This window comes from Dendrobium catenatum, unplaced genomic scaffold (assembly GCF_001605985.2).
Source record: "Dendrobium catenatum unplaced genomic scaffold, ASM160598v2 fragScaff_scaffold_1416, whole genome shotgun sequence".
In the NCBI taxonomy this organism is placed as follows: domain Eukaryota; kingdom Viridiplantae; phylum Streptophyta; class Magnoliopsida; order Asparagales; family Orchidaceae; genus Dendrobium; species Dendrobium catenatum.
In genome coordinates this window covers 447,057-467,896 of record NW_021319878.1, presented here as the reverse complement: position 1 = coordinate 467,896, position 20,840 = coordinate 447,057, and the positions used below count along the sequence as shown (strand labels likewise).

Sequence of the window (20,840 nt, the reverse complement as noted above, 5' to 3'; positions counted from 1 at the left end):
CAATATAAACATAGAATCATTCAATACTATAAATTTTTCGGAAATATGAAAGATTCTGAGTGAGAAATGATATTATTCAATATTTTTAGTGGGAAATATTTGATAATAATGCCTATAGGCATAAAAAGATAATTTATAGTTGGAATAAAATTTTGAATATATTTCTCCAACTAAATAAATAATTTAGATATTTGATATTTCTATAATCACATTAAAAAGTTAATTTTTATTTCTTTTTTTATGTTTTTTCCTCCCACCAAAAATATTTGACGTGACTACAGAGTAAGCTTAGGCCTACCTCCCAACAGTCGATCCTTTACGCCTTTTCGATCCATACGATGCCCTAAAGTTTCCTTCAAATTGGTCTCCAACTCCGATTGCTCGATTCTTATCCAGTGAGCAAGCCTTGCATTGTCGAGCTCTTCCCAGCGAGCCTTTCCTCTTTAGAACCCTCCTCCGTTATTCTTCTTGTCCCAGCGGTGACGCGGCCTTCCAGTTTATCTCTTGTTACCTTCTCGTTCAGCTCTCGACTCATTCATGGTAATCCGCTGAAAAACTATTTTTCTTAAACAGATTTTCACATTATATGGGCTTAAGACGTGCGACTGGCATTATTGTATCTGTTCGATTGGCTTATTATTTTGCATTAAGGATCTGTTGTTGCTGTATGTTCAGAGCGGGGTATGGTCACTGTAATAATGTATGATGCTATGATTACTTCTATGTTCATTCATTAATTGACATAGATATGAAGTGTAAAAGTAACATTTAACCAAATGACTATAATATTAAGATTGTTAAGATGACATGTAAAGTCATTGAGCGAAGAAAATGAGATTGTTAAGATGGATGTGTGATCAAGATAGGATGGATGAACTAATATATGATTATATAGAGGAATTTTTGGAATGATATTTATTGTAGATGAGTCAATTAAAATTTGATTTAGATGGCTTGGATATATACAAAAAATAAAATAAAAAATGCACCCATTAAGTGTGTAGATAAAATTGATATCAAATGATTAAGAAAGAAAAAGAGGTAGACAATTAATAAGTTTAACTGACAGCGACCATGCCTATTTTTCAATGGTTTGGGTTTATAGGCAAATGTGTAGCTCTACCATCCTTTTCATACCCATATATGAACTATTCAAAGACTATTTTGTTTCATTTTTTGCTTTCCATTTTCTTTTATCATCTCCTATGGTAAAATCTTTTTTCTATGAGATTGGTGTGGGCGTGGTCAGTGTTTGTTCAGTATACATATTAGATTTTAGCTGCAATTTAAAACAAGTTATGCTGTTGAAATGGAAACTAACCATAATAATATGATACAATGCTACTAATTTTGTCAAATTCCACAATATTTTGTGGTTGTTCATTTGCTGGATTAACATTTTTAACTCCTTTTTTTAGTCAAAGAGAAGGGGCCTGTCTTTGGAGGAGAAACGTGAGCACATGCTTCAGATCTTTTATGACTCACAGGACTTCTTTCTTGTGAGTTTAACTTATCTCTTATGTAGTTATTAGTTGTGTTATTTGTTTCATTCCTGAATTTTCTCGGGTGGGGACGGACGGACTTTTTGTTTGAGTTAACCTATCCACAAACGTGTTTTGCATGCCATTTAACTGAAAGGCTATCTACAGGTTCAAATATTTATTAAGATTATTACATGTTTTGGTGTTCTCAGTTTTTATTTTGACTGCATCGCTACTTGTTTTTTCTGCTTGTTGTTATTTTTTTTGTGGACTACGATGTTTTGATCTCATGATTGTGTAAGATTTATCATCAATGTATACTTGATGAAGGTTATACATGAAACATTGTCTTTGGCTTTTCATAATTTCTAACTTTATAATTGTTTGGAGGCGTATCTAAATGTCAGAAGAAATATTCTTGGTAAACTTTCTTGATGGAAGATGATGCTATCAGCATTTGGATAAAGTTTTGCAACTCAAACTTTTTGTAGTTGTAATATTTAGCTTTGGACAAATGTTTTAACTAATTTAATATTGCATATACCGAGAAGTCCTATGAAGGAAATCTTATGGATTCCCTTACTATAAGTTAATTTTGTTTTGTACTGTTCCCTTGCACTTCTTGATTTGCATGTTATTTTATTGTATGTGAACTGGACGATTGTTAACTACGAACTTATCATAAGACCACGTTTTGATGCTGAGGGCGGTAGATTTTAATAAGATTAGCTTTCGTGACTACAATCAATTAGGGAAGCTAGATATATCAGGGGATTGAAGCAATCAGAAATAGAGAGAATTGAAATTTTGTTTCTATTAGAGAACTCAAAAGGCCAAAAGTTTACTGAATTATGTGTTCAAGAGAGTTAAAGCAAGATCTTCATTTCTCTTCTTTTTTGCTCTCACGTTCTCTAGTATTAGGAGAGCTATGCGCAAAGGAGAGTTCAAGTCAGGTCCTTCATTTATTCTCCCACACTTTCTATAGTCTTAGGAGCTCAAGGAAGAAAAACCTCTAATACCTATCCTCATCTCCCCCTCTTAGATGAAACCATCCAATGCTTTATGAAGATGACCTTTCTGAACTGTCTTGAACAGATAAAACAGATAGGATATGGTATTATTGGAGCTATGGGGAATTGATATTTTGTTTCTTTTAGAGAAATACAGGTTTACTAAGCTATGTGCTTAAGAGAGTTTAGGACAAGCTTACTTTCTCTACACTTTTTCTCTCTGTTGTGCGATCTGAGGAAGCTGAGGAAGCGGAAACCATAATATATCTTTATAGATTGGTCCACTCGGATCTGGATTCTATAAATTGCTACTCTTTGGAGTTTATCTATAGATAATAGATGGAATTGATCATTAGATTACAGCCTCAAATCATAACTACTTAGCCATGAAGGACCTCTAATTACCTTATCTGCTGCTGAACTGACTAGTAACATGTGGGTGTTGCTTTAAATTGACAATTCGAGATCAATACCTTGTCACTATGCCTAAGTTGATAATTCCCAAACAACTTCAAAAGCGTTATTAATAGGGAACTTTTTATTAATGTCCAAAAAGCTTTTTTTTCTCACTCAATAGTCTTTGAATCAGGTTTTTTTTGACAAATGGTCTCCTTGATCGTTGTTTGATCAATGATCGAAATCGTTTATAGAAAAGAGGAACAATTGGGTCCTACGTCATAACATGAATTTATTTTTTAGTTCTCATTCCTATTTTCAAAACTAATAAGCGGAGCTTTAACAGTAAATGTTTTGATAAAATTGTGTAAAATACTGGAGATTTGAGAAGGTTGTATTGACTTTATTGGGGATATGGATAAAAAATTTGGTCCCATTCAAATTTGGTTCTTTTTGTAAATGATATGTGAATTATTTTTTAGAACTGTAATTGTGTAGCTTGTTGTACATGATTTCAAAGCATTGTTTTCTTATGTATGTGATGGACCAATTGATTTGATTGTGAGAGAATTAAGAAGTTTCCTAATTAAGAGGGAACTGTTTAGAAAGGTTCTTAATCAAAGAGAATTAATTAGGAGATATTTCATAATTGAAGATTTGTGGTTGATTTTGGGGTCGATTTAGAGGGAATTAATTTAAATTTTTTTTCTAATTGAAGAGGACAAATTTGGGGGCAAATTTGGAGGAGATTAATTAGAAAATGTTTTCTAATTGAATAGGGTAGATTTGGGGTTGATTTGGAGGAGATTAATTAGGAAATGCTTCCTAATTAATTCCTTCTAAATTGGCTCTCAAATCTTCAATTAGAAAACATCTCCTAATTAATTCCCTTTGATTAAGAACCTTCCTAAACAACTCCCTCTTGAATAGGAAACTTCTTAATTTTCTCACAATCAAATCAGCTGGTCCATCAATATTCTTCAGCTCCATGATGCAAGGCAAGCTTCAAAATGATTCATAGCACAGCACAAGGCATATTGGTATATTGCATTTATATCGGTCAATCATGTTATATTAATCACTCATCTATTTTTTTTAATAAACAGAATTCCTGATCTGATTTTCCACCGCGCTTTTTGAAATTTCCTGAACTCAGTGCATTATTTAACTGCCAATCTATCTCGTTTTTAAAATTTTTTGGAATCATGACTAAGACTTCTATTATCTGATTTTAACAGCTTGTTTTTTTTCTTTGCTTTACGATCCAGCTTAAAGAGTTGGAGAAATTGGGTCCTAAAAAGGGTGTGATTAGCCAATCTGTCAAAGATGTTGTCCAAAGTCTAGTGGATGATGATCTGGTTTTGAAAGACAAGATTGGCACTTCTGTGAGTGTACTTTTCAGAGAATTTATTCATCCAATTTGGTGATACATTGATGTTGTTAGATTGGATATTTATAACGCAGGTGTTTTGTTCTCGCAATTTATCTGCTTTTATACTTTTGCATCTCCATTTGAATTGACTAAAATAAAAAGGGGAGATTTACATACATACCATATAATACTATTTACATATTTAACACTTGAAACTTTAATATTACATACACAATCACCCATAGTTCATTTTCATATTAAATATGAGTGGTAGAAATAAAATATATGAGTGTTAGAAAAGAAATATAAGTAATATATTTGATATTAAAATAATATAGGATGGTATGCATGTAATATTAAAGTTTTGGGTGTTAGATATGTAAATAAGATGTTATAAAGTGGTATGCATGTAAATTTCCCAATTTAGGTTATGCATTGTTCAATTAATATAAGAACAAAAAAAAGGTCATGATGTCCAGACCCAATTCCTATTAGGATCGGGCTTAAAAAATTGATGCATCGCATGGAATATATGCTCATGTCGTGTAAAAATGTATGACACATGGAATCAAACCTCCAAAAAAAAAAAAAAGTGACAATGTTTTATTGTTTTGTCATAGGTTTCACAGTAAACATCTCCATGAATTTATATTTTGACAGGAAAACTACTGTATGTATTTGGGGAATTTCTATTTCATTTTTAAGGCATTTTCAATATTTATTTATTTTATTAGTTTGTTATAAAATTTACGACAAATATCTTAATTATTCATGCATTTGTATCAAAAAAATGTGATTTCATGTCATATGTATAATAGAAATACAATTTATCAAATTTTGGAGCTCATTTTGACAGGAATTGAGTTAGGATAATCTTGACCCAACTTTTGTTCCATTAATATACTTTTGTAACATTGAACTTTTTTTTTTTTTGGCTTTCTTCGTTTGTAATATATTTTTTTATTTCTAATCATCTATTTAGCTTGCCATTTGTACATCCAGGTATATTTTTGGAGCCTTCCTAGTTGCGCTGGTAATCAGGTATTCTGTCTTCTCATTACGCAGTTCAATTGGTTATCCACTTGTTTTCTCTCCCCTCTCCCTTTTTTTTCCTTAAAGAACTGTATTATTTCCTCATTATTTTGATTTTGGTAAACAGCTGAGAAATGCTCACAACAAACTAGAATCTGATCTCTCGAGTTGCACAAAACGTCTTGCTGAGCTGGATGAGCAGAGAGAAAGCCTGAAGAGAGGGAGAGAGGAATCCGTAAGCCTATTTTATTGCCTTTGTGGTTGAATGCCTTGCTGATTAAGCAGTCTTATGTCTAATGTCTATGCCAGCAATTGGGAACAAAATGCAGGTTATGTTTACTATAGCTGAGTTCAATTTCAATTCTACTCGATATAAGTGTAAAAGAAAAAAAAAAGGGAAATATTTAAGAAGTTCTCTGTAGTTCGCAAGTAATCCAAGAGGAAATACTTGAGTTCGCAAGCAATCCTAGCAATAAATGGAAAAACAACGGAAATATTGCGATAATCTCAATGAAATTAATTCAAAACGATAGATTGTAATAGTGGATTCAAAGCAAAAGCAAACACCAAGCAAGATACAATTGATCCTCAATTCGAGAGAAGGATCATTCTCTCCTAATCTCTAGACGATGAGTCTAGAGCCCAAGATGCCAAAGAAACTTCAAGAGAAACCCAAAAGAAACAAATCAAAGCATAACCCTAACCCTAATCCCCCCGCCCATACTTAAGGCATGCCATTAATTATTAAAGCCAAATTACTCCCATGCCCTTTCCACTCCCTCCTTTGCCTCCAATTAGTTTGAATTTGAATCCCTAGTGGGTCCCACTCCTTTCTCTCTCTCTATGCTGTCGCCCCTTCTCCTGTAGCAAAGTAGCAAAGAACCGGCCTCTTTGAAGGGGCCGGTTGGAGTTGGGCCGGTCCACTAGGGACCTGTCTAGCTCTCTCTCCTTCAATCCTTCTTATTTTTGCCACAAAATAGAAAAATGTTTGGGTGGAGTTGCATTCCTTTTGATAGTATAAGAGAAAAAGGTAGATGATTGAAGCTGCAACAATTGAGAGGAATTTAACTGTATCGTAAAATTGAATAGTGTTGCAGTCATCAAAGTGTGCATGGGCTGAAATTTTTTTTAGGTTCTATGGATCAAGTTCTGATTGTTTGGGAGGCATCATTAACGTCTCGTTAGGACTTGCAGCAAATAATTAAGGTGAAATCATGGAGAAAACTTGATGCGTCCCTTTTCACTAAGGTTGTTTGGTCAGAAGTATTAAGAGTTTTAATGTATTTCCTTTTCTTGTATTTAAATTTTTTTGCTGTTTGATATGAAGCAAAATAAGTACAAAGTAAAAATTTATTTGCATCCTAACGAATAAAAAAAAAAAAACTAATGCATTTTATTTGCATAGAATCAAGCAACTCTTACATTTTTAAAATATATGCATTCTAGTTGGATTGCATATTACCAACTTCATTCTTCAGAATTATCTGATAATATCTTTCCAACGTTTTTTTCTTTGCATGTAGGACGACAGGGAGATGGCTTTGGAAGAGCTAAAGACCATTGAGCTGCAATATAAGAAGTTGAAGGTAGCCACACAGTTTCTTGCAGATTCTGATGTTTTTCTAGATGCCAGATTTGCTTACTTCTGCTTTTATGTTTTGATTTATGTTATATAAGGAAGAACTTTCCCTCTTTGCTGACAATGATCCAGCTGCAATTGAAGCAATGAGTAAGAACTGCTTTAAATCCCATTGGGCAATTCATCTTTTATTCTGTTTTTTCTATTTTCCCATAATATCGTGTATGCATTTATGCTTTGATGCACCACCATGATTTATGTGTTTGGGATTGTTTTTTCATGACCTTATGATGTGGTTGTGGCCGTTTTACTACAAGTTTACTTTCCCAATAATTATTACAAGTGTACTTTCCGAATAATTATTACAGTTCTTTGGCTATATAACTTTCTTGTTGTTTTTAAAAAAAATTATGTGATGAAAAAACGATTTAATAGAGTGATAATTGTGATAGGAAACACTTGTAGCTCTCAAATATTTCCTATCAATCTTCGGAAAAAGGAGAGAATTCTCCACAAAAATCCACACAAAACCACAAAAACATCAGATAATGTATTATTTGATGAAATAGAAACAAAAAATAGCAAGATACATTTGATCCTCAATTCGAGATGAGGATCTATCTCTCCCAAATTCTCTAGACGATGCTAGAGCTCAAAGGAAACTTAAGCCTAAGAGATCACAAATTTCAGCCAAATTCAAGATGCCCTAATCCTAGGAAAAAAAAACTTATTAATGCATACAATCAAAAAGGAAATATCTAAACAGTCCATACATTCAAATTTACCTCCTAACTCCCTAAAAAATCCTTCCAAATTGGCTCACGTGGATCTTGCAGCTTGTGCGGCTCATACAGGAGGCGGACTTTTCCACCTCTTGTTACGTTGAGCCGGTACTGTATGGACTAGCTGGAAAGTCTAATAAATTGAACAATTAAAAAAATATGAATTAGCCCCGAGTATATGTACTACATAGATTCTGTCACGGTTTTGTTTGATTACTGTTTTCTTACTCATTTTAAAAAATGCCCATAGTCAGGAGAGTTTTTTGGTAATCATATCAGCTAGAATATTGCCGCAAGAAGTTTGATTATTTTCTTCCTGAAGAAAAAAGTTCATATTACCTGCATCAGCCTTCTAAAATTTGCTGTTTCTTCCTATATTTTAGAAGCTGCAATCGAGATTGCCCATTCTGCATCAAATCGATGGACAGGTATATTCCTCTAATTACTATTTTTAGATTTGTTTTAGGCCTCTTGTTGTTGAATTGCAGATGCTCTGACTGTCTTCCAAATTCAGATAATATATTCACACTGCAACATTGGTGTTCATCCAATTTTCCAGAAGCCAAAGAACAACTTGAGCACATGTACAAGGAGGTGATGCATTTTAGGCTTTGTTTGGGATGTCTTTCTTATTGCTTCTTAAAGCTATTTTTTAATACAAAAAGTAAAAATTTTGTACTTGAAAACTGCTTTAAAAAACAGTAAGAAAGTTGTTGTCCCAAACGAAGCCTTAGTTTCAAACTCTTCTAAGATCTTTTGCATTTTAGGCTTTGTTTGAGACGGCTTTCTTTATGCATTTTGAGTCTTCAGTTTTTTTTTTTTAATCGTTACAAACAAAACCTAAAGTTGCATTCTACTATAAAAATTTTTGAACTAAAAATTTTTATATTAGAAAGCAGTATGAAAGTTTCCGAAAGGAAGCCTTAGTTGAATATTTTTAATGTTTTTATTTATTAATTGTTTCAGGTTGGTATAACAGAAGACTTGGATTATCTTTGATCTGCTACTATTCTATGAAGAAGAGATCACTTGACATTAGAAGTATATTATAGAGGTTTTATAGATATATCTGTTTCACTTAGATATAATATTTTTATATATGTATGAAATTTGTAGAGGAAATTATCCATTCAATTTGAATTTTTTATCGTATAAATTGGCCTGTCAATATTTTAGAAAAAAATGATCAAATTGGTCCCTTTAATTTTTTCTAAAGGGCAATAATAGTTATAGATTATTTAAAAAATATTAATTTTGTCCCCTTGACTCCTTAAATAGCTATTAAATTAATTCTTCCGGGGGACTATTTAAGTTCCTAATGATTTAAAATAAAACTTTTAAATATTCAGAAATGATTTTGACAATTCATAAAGAATCTATACTATTTTGGTTTTTATGTGGCTTTATTATTTTTTTATTTGAGCTTTATTTTTTTTAATAATTCTAAAATTATATTTGACGTATAAAAATTTGCCTTTATTTTTAATAATAAATGGTCAAAATAACTTAATATAAAGGGTGATTTATATACATATCATTTTTTTTTTCATACTATTTGCAATATAAAACTCAAAATTTTAATATTTATTGCCTATGGTTAATATACAACTTTAATATTAAATATACAATTTTTATATTTCATTCTTAGCACTCGTATAACCTTATAAATTTTAATATTTTATTTCTTACACTTATAATTGATTCATGTCTGGTAGATATATAATATTAAAATTTTAGGTATTAGCTGGTGAGTGGAAATTTCACATTATCAGACGCATCAAATATGTAGGGTGTACCCACTGAGTGGTGCTCCCGCTAATGCAGGGTGTGCGAAGGGGTTAATGTATGCTCCTACAGTGCAAAGAGGTTGTTTCCTACATCTTTAATATCATGAAATATCCAATAGAATATGATAATTGTGATAGGAAACACTCGTAGCTCTCAAGTATTTCCTATCAATTTTTGGGAAAAGGAGAGAATTCTTCACAAAAATCCACACAAAACCACAACAACAAATAATTTGTATTATTTGATGAAATAGATACAAAAATAGAAAGATACAGCAGATCCTCAATTCTAGAGGAGAATCAATCTCCCAAATTCTCTAGACGACGCTAGAGCCCAAAGGAAATCTAAACCTAAGAAATCTCAAATTTCAGCCAAATTCAAGATGCCCTAAGCCTAGGTAAAAAAACTATTTAATGCATACAATCAAAAAGGAAATCGCTAAACAGTCCCTACATTCAAATTTCCATCCTAACACCCTAAAAAATCCTTCCAAATTGGCTCACATGGATATTGCAGCTTGTGCGGCTCATACAGGAGGCGGACTCTTCCGCCTCTTGTTACGTTGATCCGGTCCCGTATGGACCGGTCTAACAAATTGTGAGTTAAAAGTTTAATAAAGTGAAAATTTTAAAAAAAAAATTGAATTAGCCCCAAGCATATGTACTACACAGATTGTTGTCACGGTTCCGTTTGACTACTATTTTCTTACTAATTTTAAAACATGTCCATAGCCACGAGAGTAGTTTGGTAATCATATCAGCTGGCATGATCGCCGTTAAAAATTTGATTATCTTCTTCCTGAAGAAAATACTTCATATTACCTGATTATCTTCTTCCTATATTTTAGAAGCTGCGATCGAGATTGCCCATTCTGCATCAAATCGATGGACAGGTATATTCCTCTAATTACTATTTTTAGATTTGTTTCAGGCCTCAGTTGTTGAATTGCTGATGCTCTGACTGTCTTCCAAATTCAGATAATATATTCACTCTGCAACATTGGTGTTCATCCAATTTTCCAGAAGCCAAAGAACAACTTGAGCACATGTACAAGGAGGTGATGCATTTTAGGCTTTGTTTGGGATGTCTTTTTTATTGCTTCTTAAAGCTATTTTCTAGTACAAAAAGTAAAAATTTTGTACTTGAAAGCTGTTTTAAGCAGCAGTAAGAAAGTTGTTGTCCCAAACGAAGCCTTAGTTTCAAACTCTTCTAAGCTTTTTTGCATTTTAGGCTTTGCTTGAGACGGCTTTCTTTCTGCTTTTTGAGGCTTCGTTTGGGACGGCTTTTTTATTGCTTTTTAAAACGGAGTTGTAGTACAAATTTTTTAATTTTTGTACTAAAACTCCGTTTTCAGAAGCAATAAAAAAGCCGTCCCAAACGAAGCCTGAGTCTTCAGTTTTTTTTTTACTAAAAAGCTGCTTTAAAAAACAAGAAGAAAATCGTTACAAACAAAACCTAAAGTTGCATTCTACTATAAAAATTTTTGAACTAAAAAACAGTATGAAAGTTTCCCAAACGAAGCCTTAGTTGAATATTTTTAATGTTTTTATTTATTAATTGTTTCAGGTTGGTATAACAGAAGACTTGGATTATCTTTGATCTGCTACTATTCTATGAAGAAGAGATCACTTGACATTAGAAGTATATTATAGAGGTTTTATAGATATATCTGTTTCACTTAGATATAATATTTTTATATATGTATGAAATTTGTAGAGGAAATTATCCATTCAATTTGAATTTTTTATCGTATAAATTGGCCTGTCAATATTTTAGAAAAAAATGATCAAATTGGTCCCTTTAATTTTTTCTAAAGGGCAATAATAGTTATAGATTATTTAAAAAATATTAATTTTGTCCCCTTGACTCCTTAAATAGCTATTAAATTAATTCTTCCGGGGGACTATTTAAGTTCCTAATGATTTAAAATAAAACTTTTAAATATTCAGAAATGATTTTGACAATTCATAAAGAATCTATACTATTTTGGTTTTTATGTGGCTTTATTATTTTTTTATTTGAGCTTTATTTTTTTTAATAATTCTAAAATTATATTTGACGTATAAAAATTTGCCTTTATTTTTAATAATAAATGGTCAAAATAACTTAATATAAAGGGTGATTTATATACATATCATTTTTTTTCATACTATTTGCAATATAAAACTCAAAATTTTAATATTTAATGCCTATAATTAATATACAAGTTTAATATTAAATATGCAATTTTTATATTTCATTCTTAGCACTCGTATAACATTATAAATTTTAATATTTTATTTCTTGCACTCATATTTGATTCATGTCTGGTAGATATATAATATTAAAATTTTAGGTATTATATATGTAAATAATATGAAAAAAAAGTGGTATGTATGAAAATTCCCCTGCTAAAAATTATTGATAATTTAATAAAAATGAAAAATATGATTTAAGAAAATATTTTGAATTAATATATTATGATGAGAATTTGAAAATAAGTAGGGGTGTCAATTTTGGGTCAAGGGTAGGGTTCGGGTTGAATCCGAAATTGACCCGTCGCTATTCGGGTCAACTCGAATCTGACACGTTTTTGAAAATGGGCCAGTTTTCCTGACCCGAACTCGACCTGCTTCGGGTCGGGTCAACTCGATACAACCCGAATGACCCATTTCCAACAAAAAAATTGATAGTTTTCTGGTTAAAAACAGATCTATCTCCTCTTTTTCGGGTCAAAAATAGGTATATCTCCTCTTTTTCGAGTAAAAAACTGGCCAATCTCGGGTTGCCGGGTCAAAATTGGGTTTTCGCGTCAAAATTGGGTCAATTTCGAGTCAAAGGGTTAACCCGAACCCGACTTGATTTTTGAAACGGGTCAAAATGTTGAACCCGAACCCTACCCGTTTCGGGTTCGGGTTGACCCGAACCCTACCCGTTTCGGGTTCGGGTTGACCCGAACCCTACCCGTTTCGGGTTCGGGTTGACCCGAACCCTACCCGTTTCGGGTTCGGGTTGACCCGAACCCTACCCGTTTCGGGTTCGGGTTGACCCGAACCCTACCCGTTTCGGGTTCAGGTCAACCCGAACCCGAAATTTTCGAAGCGAGCTCGAGTGTGGGGGAGGCAGGGCGAGCGCTAGGGATGGTCAGAGTCATAAGGTCGGTGTCACTATGTGGTGTGGGATGGAAATCAGGATAGTTCGGATTTTTAGGTCAAGTCGAATTCGACCCAAATTTTATAATGAATCTATTTTTTGAATCCAAATCCAAACCTAACAAACTGATTAACACTGATTTGAAATGTTCGAATCCAATTTTCATGTAAAATATTGACACCGCTTACGGTCTACGATTTACGATTTACGATTTGCTTCTTCTCTTTCGATAGCCAGTCATTTCTACGTCTTGCTTTTCTCTTCTCCATTCTACGTTGCTGTTCGACTGAGGTAGGGTTTTGAACGAGTCGCTAAAATCCTACTTCGCTTCCTTCGACGACGTTCCTTCCAGTTCGCCTTCTTGCTGTTGGATCGGAAGTAGCGACGGGAGTCGCTCTCTGTGAAGGTAGCTATCTTTATCCCTTTCGCGCGCTTCTTCAGCCAAATCCCTTAAATACACCGAACTCCAGGATTTAGTAAATCCAGGATTTGCGGCAAAAAGAGGGAAACGGAGGATTTTTTGTGTGTTCCCCCATTGAATCAGACTTGTATGTATCATCATCTTCCATTCCTACCAATGTCTGGTCTTGAATGAGATTAGCTGCGCATCCCCATACTTATCCAGAGCATCTGAAACAGAAAACCTTAAAGCCATTGTATTTCTTACAGAACCAGAGAAAGGCAACACAGCATATTTGCTGGCCTCAATTTGCTTTTGGCATTCTTCACGAACCTTTACATTCCCTGGACAGGTATCCTCTTCCAGATTTTTGACCTTTATGTGTTTAGGACCTTCCTAAGAGTTAATGCATACCTCATTGATCTAGTGGCTTTTCCTACACCGGGGCATTGCTCTTGACTTTTGATTTTCCTTGTTCTCTTCTGACATATGATTTTGCTATTTAGGTAACACAGAATCAACTTTTATTTCATGGGATGTTGCAAATAAAAATTTTTTATTCCACCAAATAACTTGTATATCTAGAGAAGAATCATAAAAAAATATTGAGATATGTGAATCAATTATTTATATTAGTAACATAAATAATATAAGATGCATTAATCTTAGTTTCAGTAATAGAATCAATCACCATCTCAAGTTTAAGCTAACCTCAGAGTCAAGCACAGCAGGAGGAATATTGTTGATAATTGATGATCAACATCAAACTTATATATAGAACCTAGATGATCACAATATTAAACTTTATGGACCAACTTGACATGATAATAAAAAATTATGAACTAATAGAGGTGACAAAATTGCCAGAACTTTTGTATTGGTGGAGATTTTTAAATATTTGAAGCTCAAGAAACTAGTGTACGATATGATCTCTCATCCTATTGATATGGCTTTGGATGAATATGAAGATTCAAGCAAATAGTCAAAACACAAGAATGCACTCAACTTTATTTAAAATTAAATCAGGAAACAAGAACTAGTTTCAAATGTAAAATTTTGAAAATCCAGCAAAACCGTAAGGAATATCTTCAAATAAGAAGCTCTTTCTATAGCTAATTAGCAGATAAACAAGGGCGGAATCAATACATAAAGGTCAGCGAAGAGGAAAAATGTATTCTCTGACAAGCTTCAAGGAAGATCAAAGCCACTTACTAGATCTAGGGTTTCAAGCAGGCCTCTTCACAAGCTGGGAAGAGGCTGGGAAGAGGGGAATAACGGGTTGTGCTTGATAGTTGAATACCCGCGGAATTATGATAAGTATATATATACGCAACTCACTTTGGTGTTGGTTTAGAGTTTTGACTACCAACCAAGAGGTTTTGAGTTCGAGTCTCGCGTATGTGTTGTGAGTCTAGTAGGACTCGAGCTGACTCGCTTTACACCCCTAGGCATGACAGCATTTGGATCTCAATCCTCCATTGTCTACTTCCTTTGTTCATATTGCATATTTATAAACTGTACATTAAATAGAGGTATAATGAATGTTGTTTTAATGATCCATGAATGAATTGAATATGAAATAAAAAATTTATCATTCCTCCTTTTTCTCTTCAGTGAGAGATCTCATACCTTCATGTCAGTTTATCTCTCTCTTTCTACATGGTTTCACAATGTAATGATCCAGCTCTTTCATTCAGGATCTCTCCACTCTCTCTCTCTTCCCCTCTCTCTTTCTCACTCACTCTCCTTCCAAAACATTTTTTCTCTTACAATTATTTATACAAATCTCTAAAAGAAATCATGAAAATCATCCTCGCATGCATGCTGAAAAACTCATCAGTCTTCTTACTCTAGGCATGTTTCCCACAATTCGGTAAGCTTTTTTCCATTAGAGAAAATTCAATGAATAACAAATTAGTTTCAAAGCCAAATTCAAGAAAATGAAGAGAAAGATCAAGAAGTTAAGAAATAAGAACCTCTCAACAATTATTATTATTATTATTATTATTTTTTAAGAACCTCTCAACAATTTGGTATCACAATAATCTCTATCTACATTAGCACAATAGTTTCCATTTTCTTACTTTTGTACTCAGGAGTTAATGTTTTTCCATTCAACTATTTTTCTTTTGGTAGTCGGAGTAGCTCCAATAGAAGATAAGATTAGAGAAAGTCGTCTTAGATGATTTTGTCACATAGAACGGCGGCCTTCCGATGACCCGGTTAGGAAAATAGAGTTATTAGATTTGACTTATGTTAAGAAAGTTAAAGGTAGATCTAAAAAGATTTGGTTAGACAATATTAGACATGTTCTTCCTTTATTAGATTTAATCGAGAATTTGACTTTTAAAATGACACAATGGAAAAAAAAAGGATTCATATAGCTAACCGCACGTAGTGGGACAAAGAATTGTTGTTGTAGTTCGAAGGCTGTGCTTCTAATTCCTTGTCTTGATCCTGATAACATAATTCTCTAAAACATTTTTTGTTTCATCAATTCTTTAGCAGGATCGAAGCAAGATGTCTTCCTTTTCAGGATACCAATTTCTCGCCACCAAGACAAAGAACTTGATTGTTGCCGGTGGCTTGACTGGCTTTGTCTTCGGAGTCTACTATTACACTATGAGAGCAGTTGGAGGCTCTGATGAGTTGCAGGTAGCGATTGACAAGTTTGAAGAGTTGAAGAAAAACTGAAGAAGTGGAGTCTTCTTTTCTGCTGCCTATATCCTTCCAACTCTTTCTCCGAATACAGACAAATTTTTTTGCTTCTCTCTTTTTATGGCAAACCATATTTTGAAACCTTAATTTGTTTGTGGAAGAGTAGCCTTTCTCTGATTAATTTTCTCATTAATAATATAGATAAGAAAGAATCTATTGTATAGGACAAGCAAAGTAATGTGATGAAATTTTGTTCAGGATATAATTTAATACTCTTGAATTTGCATTGTTGCACTCATTTCAAAGCAAATTTAATAATTATAAAATTTATTATCATGCAAATATATTTTTTCTAAATTGCATGCCTGAAACTAAGAAAATAAGATTTGAATTTCCCAGATGAGAGGCAGCCAGCATAGGTTGTGTTTGTTGTAGAGGAACAAATGGAAAGTAAATGTTGTTTTATGAAACAATTATATCTTGATTGATTTGTTTGTGTGTAATTTATAAGAAATTGATTTGTCTCTTTTTGTTTTTAAGTCTTTTTGAATGTTAAAATAAAATTGAAGTGTGTATATGTTAGGTTGTGAATATTGCAAGCTTTGACTATAGAAGCTTATAGGTTGGAGTTAACCGTTACAAACCCTAATATTAAAATGTATTCAAATTTTTTGGATGGGATGGTGGCACCGAGAGCTTGGATGGATTCCATGGAAATCGTCATTTTACTTCCACATTCCAAAGAGATTAGACCCCTCCTACTAATTCTTAATAAGTATAATCTCGGGGAGAGTGTGGAAAAGAACTGAGCTTTAGGGTTTGAATTTCTATAAGAATTATAGGGTAAATTAGAAGCAAGAAGGTAAAGAGAATTATCGATGCAGAGCAGGTGAAGAAAGTTAGCTCCTTTACTTAATTTCTTTCTTGTTTTTGCTCTTAGTCACACTGGTCCCAGAACTATATATCGGTCTATTCAAACTTAACTCGAGAGCTGGGAATCATAAAGACCAAGAAGGAGATACCTGCACCTACTTCTCTTTTGCTAAGTTCTTTTCTTCTAATTTTCTTTAGTTCTTGTTTCCTATAGGTGCAAGCTCTCATTTTGTGAGGACTTTTTGATCTGAGTTCTGGTTTCCTATAGGCGCAAGCCTCTATAGTTAATTACCGCTCCCGATAATAGGAGAGAACTTTTGATTCCGCTAGATAAGATTAGAGAGAGTCGTGTTAGATGATTTGATCGCATCAAGCATCAGCCTTTTGATGATCCTGTTTGGAGACTTGATGTATTAGATCCGGCCTATGTCAAGAAAGATAGAGATAGACTTAAAAAGACCTAGTTTAAAAGTGTTATAAATGACCTTTGTTTATTGGATTTAAATGATAATTTAACTCTTAATAGGACACAATAGTGAAAAATGATTCATGCAGCCGACTCCATGTAGTGGGATTAAGGTTTGATGTTGTTATTGTTGTTGTTTTTAGATTTTTTTTTTCTTTTAATCAAAAGCTTAGAATTAGTGATATGCTTACTAACGAGTCAAGACCACATTGAGTCGATCTTTGATTGAGTTGGGTCGGAACGACATAAGTTTTCTTGGGATTAAATCAATTGCATTTTGTTTTGAATCAATTGCATATATGAATGTATGTGATGTGTGTTTTTTAAATCAATTAAAAAATACACGTGCATGTATTAGATGATTTTTTGAATTAATTACATGTATGAATCAATTACATCATGTGCACGGTCATTTATATTAGTTTCCATTTTTAATGCATTTTTGAATCCAATCATATTTTCAATTCATTACCCTCTTCTCCTTCTTCTCTATCCTCCTCAGCTTGTTTCTCTGTATCCAAGAAGAAAACAGAGCAAAAGAAAAGTAGGTGCAGGTAGCTCCTTGGTTTTTATGATTCCCAGCTCTCGAGTTTAGTTTGAAAAGACCGATATGGAGTTCTGGGACCAGTGTGACTGAGAGCAAAAACAATAAAGAAATTAAGTAAAGGAGCTAACTTTCTTCACCTGCTCCGCATCGATAATGTAACAGTAAATTAAAAACCTTTTAAATTTAAACTGCTTGGGATTCTTCCTCAGCAAATCATGGCCCTTCAATTTTTTTTTTAATAAATACGAGTTTTCATCGTCTCTTTGAATCCCCCCACTTTCGTCTCTTCGCGGGAGGTCTCAAAGAATCGCTAAAAAAGCTCTTGGCTGCTGTGGGATCGGAAGCCACGACGGGTGAGCTCGCTTTGCGGGAGGATTCTGAGAGAGTAACTAATAGAGACTCTTCGCCCCTGTAGGATCGGAAGCAAACTTTGCTTTTTGGTTCTTCGGCTTGGCGTTAAGGGAAGTTTTGAAATAGTCGTTAAAGGAGCTTCTTCTCCTTCTTCGTTTTTCTTCAGTCTTGCATTAATGAGCTTTGGATGGTCGCTGTGAAGGTAACGATCTTTCAGAGCCGTAAGTCGCTAGCTTCTTTCTTTTTTATGAATCCTAATATGCAGACGATTAATTTCCTGATTCAAAGATAAAAAATAATAGATGTAAACACTATTTTTTTTTTCTTCTTAAATTCACGCATTTTCAAATTCCACTCATGGAGTTATTCTTCTCGATTCTATTGGTATTGTTTTTTCTTATTCTTATGGCTTTGATTACTTTAGGATGGGCTGAGATTTAGCGTCGCTTTCTATAGCTGATCCTTTTGGTTCTCCAATAAAGAGCCTCATTTGTAATCGATTGCAAATAATAATGGATTCATTCAAATTGGGCTAGACCCCGTGGTTTTTCCCCTTTTCAGGATTTTCCACATAAAAATCTTGGTGACTTTTATTAATGATGCACCCTCTCTTTTTATCTGATTGTGTGTTGAATCTTCGTACAAAATCTAAGATGTTAAACTTTATATTTCTCTACTGCCGCGAATAATCCATGACGCAACAATTTATAATTTTAAATTATTAATCTTGTAATTTTTAAATTTTATTCAGATGCATATTATGGACGCAAATGTATTGAATGCCAAAAATATTCAAGTAATGTTATGGTGTGCACTTGTCCAGAAAGTGAACATTTGTTATTTGTGATGTTTGGTTTTATGCCAAAAATATGTAATATTTTTCTATTTTGATTTATACACTATATTGAAATTCATTCTTAAGTTTTATATAAATTTGAAGCTATTTTGAAAAACATTAAAATTAAGTATGAGAACAATTTAAATCATCTTCAACTTAACAATTAGCTTTGTTTAAATTTTTATATAAAGTCATTTATATCAATAATAACTGCCCCCAATTTAGAATTTATTTTATTCTTTTATAAAATTAATATTTTTTTCTCGTTAAAGAATGATAACATAATTAAAATATTCATGATATAATTTTTAGTTTTTAATTTTTATTCGCACGAGTGCACTAAAACTAGTTTCTTAAATACTCTATAAGAAATATATATCAAATATTTCTCTATATAAAACTTTGAGATAATAATAATGATACAATTTTGTTAATATTAATGATTGAGAGAGAATGTAAACATCCAATGTGAAGATGAGGGCAAATTATTGTGTCCGGTATCTGGATTTATTCGGACACCAATAAAAACGTGTCACGTCACTCAAAAATATCGGGCCCAGTGCATCCACTGAGATGGCATGTCCGGATTGGATGTCCGCATGTCAGGTGACCAGACGTAATAATTTGCCGAAGATGAGGGATGAGAGTGAAGAAAATGTTATTGTCGCTACCATAACGGTCTTTTCTTCTCTATTGTAGGAGTTCAAACAAGAACTTCTCCTTGCTATAGCGCGCTAAATGCTTCTTCTTTTCATGGAATAAAAAACTACCAACATCTCTTTCTTCTTAAAGGAGAAGAAAAAACCATCTCACAAGCACCTATAAAATTTCTCTCTCTCTCTCTCTCTCTCTCCCTATTTGTTTATTAATAGATGATGCCAAACTATTCATTCTAAACCACAATTTATAATGATAAGAAGAATTGAAATTTTTAGCATATAATTTATTATAAGATCCTACTAGATAATACAATATCTTTTAAAGTTAATAAAAGATCTCGCAATATCTCTCAAAGAATAAATGATTTCTTCAACATCTTTATATTAGTCAAATATGTGCATTCACTGAGAAGATTCAAACATATCTACTGAAGGTTTTATTATGACCAAATTAGGCTCCATTATTCCCATAATCTCCTACTTGGAAATACACATTTTTTATTTACTAATTTATTGGTGGTGTAAACACACTTCTTTCCATAACTCATCAGAAAGACTCAGCTCTTTAGTAGGAGAAATTATTACGTGCGGTCACCGGATATTTCGAAGACCAATCAAGACACACCACATCACCTGATACACAGTGTGGTACACAGTAAATTGATGATGTAGCATATTATGATTGACGTTTGATAACCGCACGTAATAATTTTACCATCAACCGATATCATTTTCACAATCCTTTTATTATGATGAATTGTGGGACATCAACTTTTAAGTATGTTGTGTATGTATCTTCTATGATTGTGATATGCATTTGATTTTGGTGACAACTGAAATCTAGATGTACCTGGTTGTACTCATCAAATTTAGACTTCGTTTGGTATAATTCTTTTTACTATTTTTCAAAGCAATTTTTTAATTAAAATTTTAAATTTTGTACTATAAAACTGCTTTAAGAAACAATAAGAAAGCCTTCACAAACGAAGCATAAACCGCTACCTTTTAGTTCATTATAAGAACTTATAATATCCAAAATGTCCATGAAGAATCTTTATATTCCATCTGGAGAAGAATTATTAGTATAACAGAACATCGTCGACATAAGATTAATTATGAAGCCTTTACAAATCAATCAAATTCTATATTACATTAATTTAATAAATGTTGATTAAAATTTGATCATGATGATTCTCATAACCATTGAATTTATTTTAAGATGAATGTTATATGAATAACCAATTAAATTAATTTTATATTAATTTTAAAAGAAATTAATAATTTTAAAAATTCATTATAATAAAAAATTAACCATTTTTTTGATAGATTTTTTTTTTCTATATTCTGCTAGAACTAGTTTTGCAAGTAAAATAGGAAATGTAGTGGCAAAGTCGGCATAGGTTGTAAACAAGTCGAGTTGAGCTCGTGTCATTTCTAGTTTGAACTTGAGTTTGATTAAGTAATAGAATTCAAGCT

General features: G+C 32.7%; 2 protein-coding genes across 7 annotated transcripts; both read left to right on the top strand.

The window, feature by feature from the left end:
- Positions 1-265: 265 nt before the first annotated feature.
- Positions 266-11,226, top strand: LOC110092090 (meiotic nuclear division protein 1 homolog). Of its 6 annotated transcripts, none has more exons than XM_020816463.2 (10): positions 266-540; positions 1,419-1,499; positions 4,156-4,272; positions 5,262-5,300; positions 5,419-5,526; positions 6,815-6,877; positions 6,969-7,020; positions 8,036-8,080; positions 10,418-10,487; positions 11,007-11,226. In XM_020816463.2, exons 1-10 carry the CDS (start codon positions 538-540, stop codon positions 11,014-11,016), a joined length of 588 nt encoding a protein of 195 aa, XP_020672122.1. In that variant the 5' UTR covers positions 266-537; the 3' UTR covers positions 11,017-11,226. The 6 variants fall into 6 exon arrangements, with proteins under 6 accessions (XP_020672122.1, XP_020672118.1, XP_020672121.1 ...); XM_020816459.2 differs by having other exon boundaries at positions 10,418-10,497; positions 11,007-11,225; XM_020816462.2 differs by lacking the exons at positions 10,418-10,487; positions 11,007-11,226 and adding exons at positions 8,167-8,236; positions 8,619-8,838.
- Positions 11,227-12,887: 1,661 nt separating this feature from the next.
- LOC110092106 lies at positions 12,888-15,910 on the top strand (the record flags this gene model as incomplete). Its single annotated transcript, XM_020816493.2, has 3 exons — positions 12,888-12,978; positions 13,242-13,324; positions 15,478-15,910. Coding segments are annotated over 3 exons (363 nt in total), but the record flags the coding sequence as incomplete, so codon positions are not given.
- Positions 15,911-20,840: the final 4,930 nt, after the last annotated feature.

Bases quoted from the DNA above. Each gene is read 5' to 3' on its own strand.
- LOC110092090 (XM_020816459.2), top strand. The intron at 7,021-8,035 runs GTAAGAACTGCT...CCTATATTTTAG, and splicing joins AGCTGCAATTGAAGCAATGA to AAGCTGCAATCGAGATTGCC. The intron at 8,081-10,417 runs GTATATTCCTCT...TTCCAAATTCAG, and splicing joins TGCATCAAATCGATGGACAG to ATAATATATTCACTCTGCAA.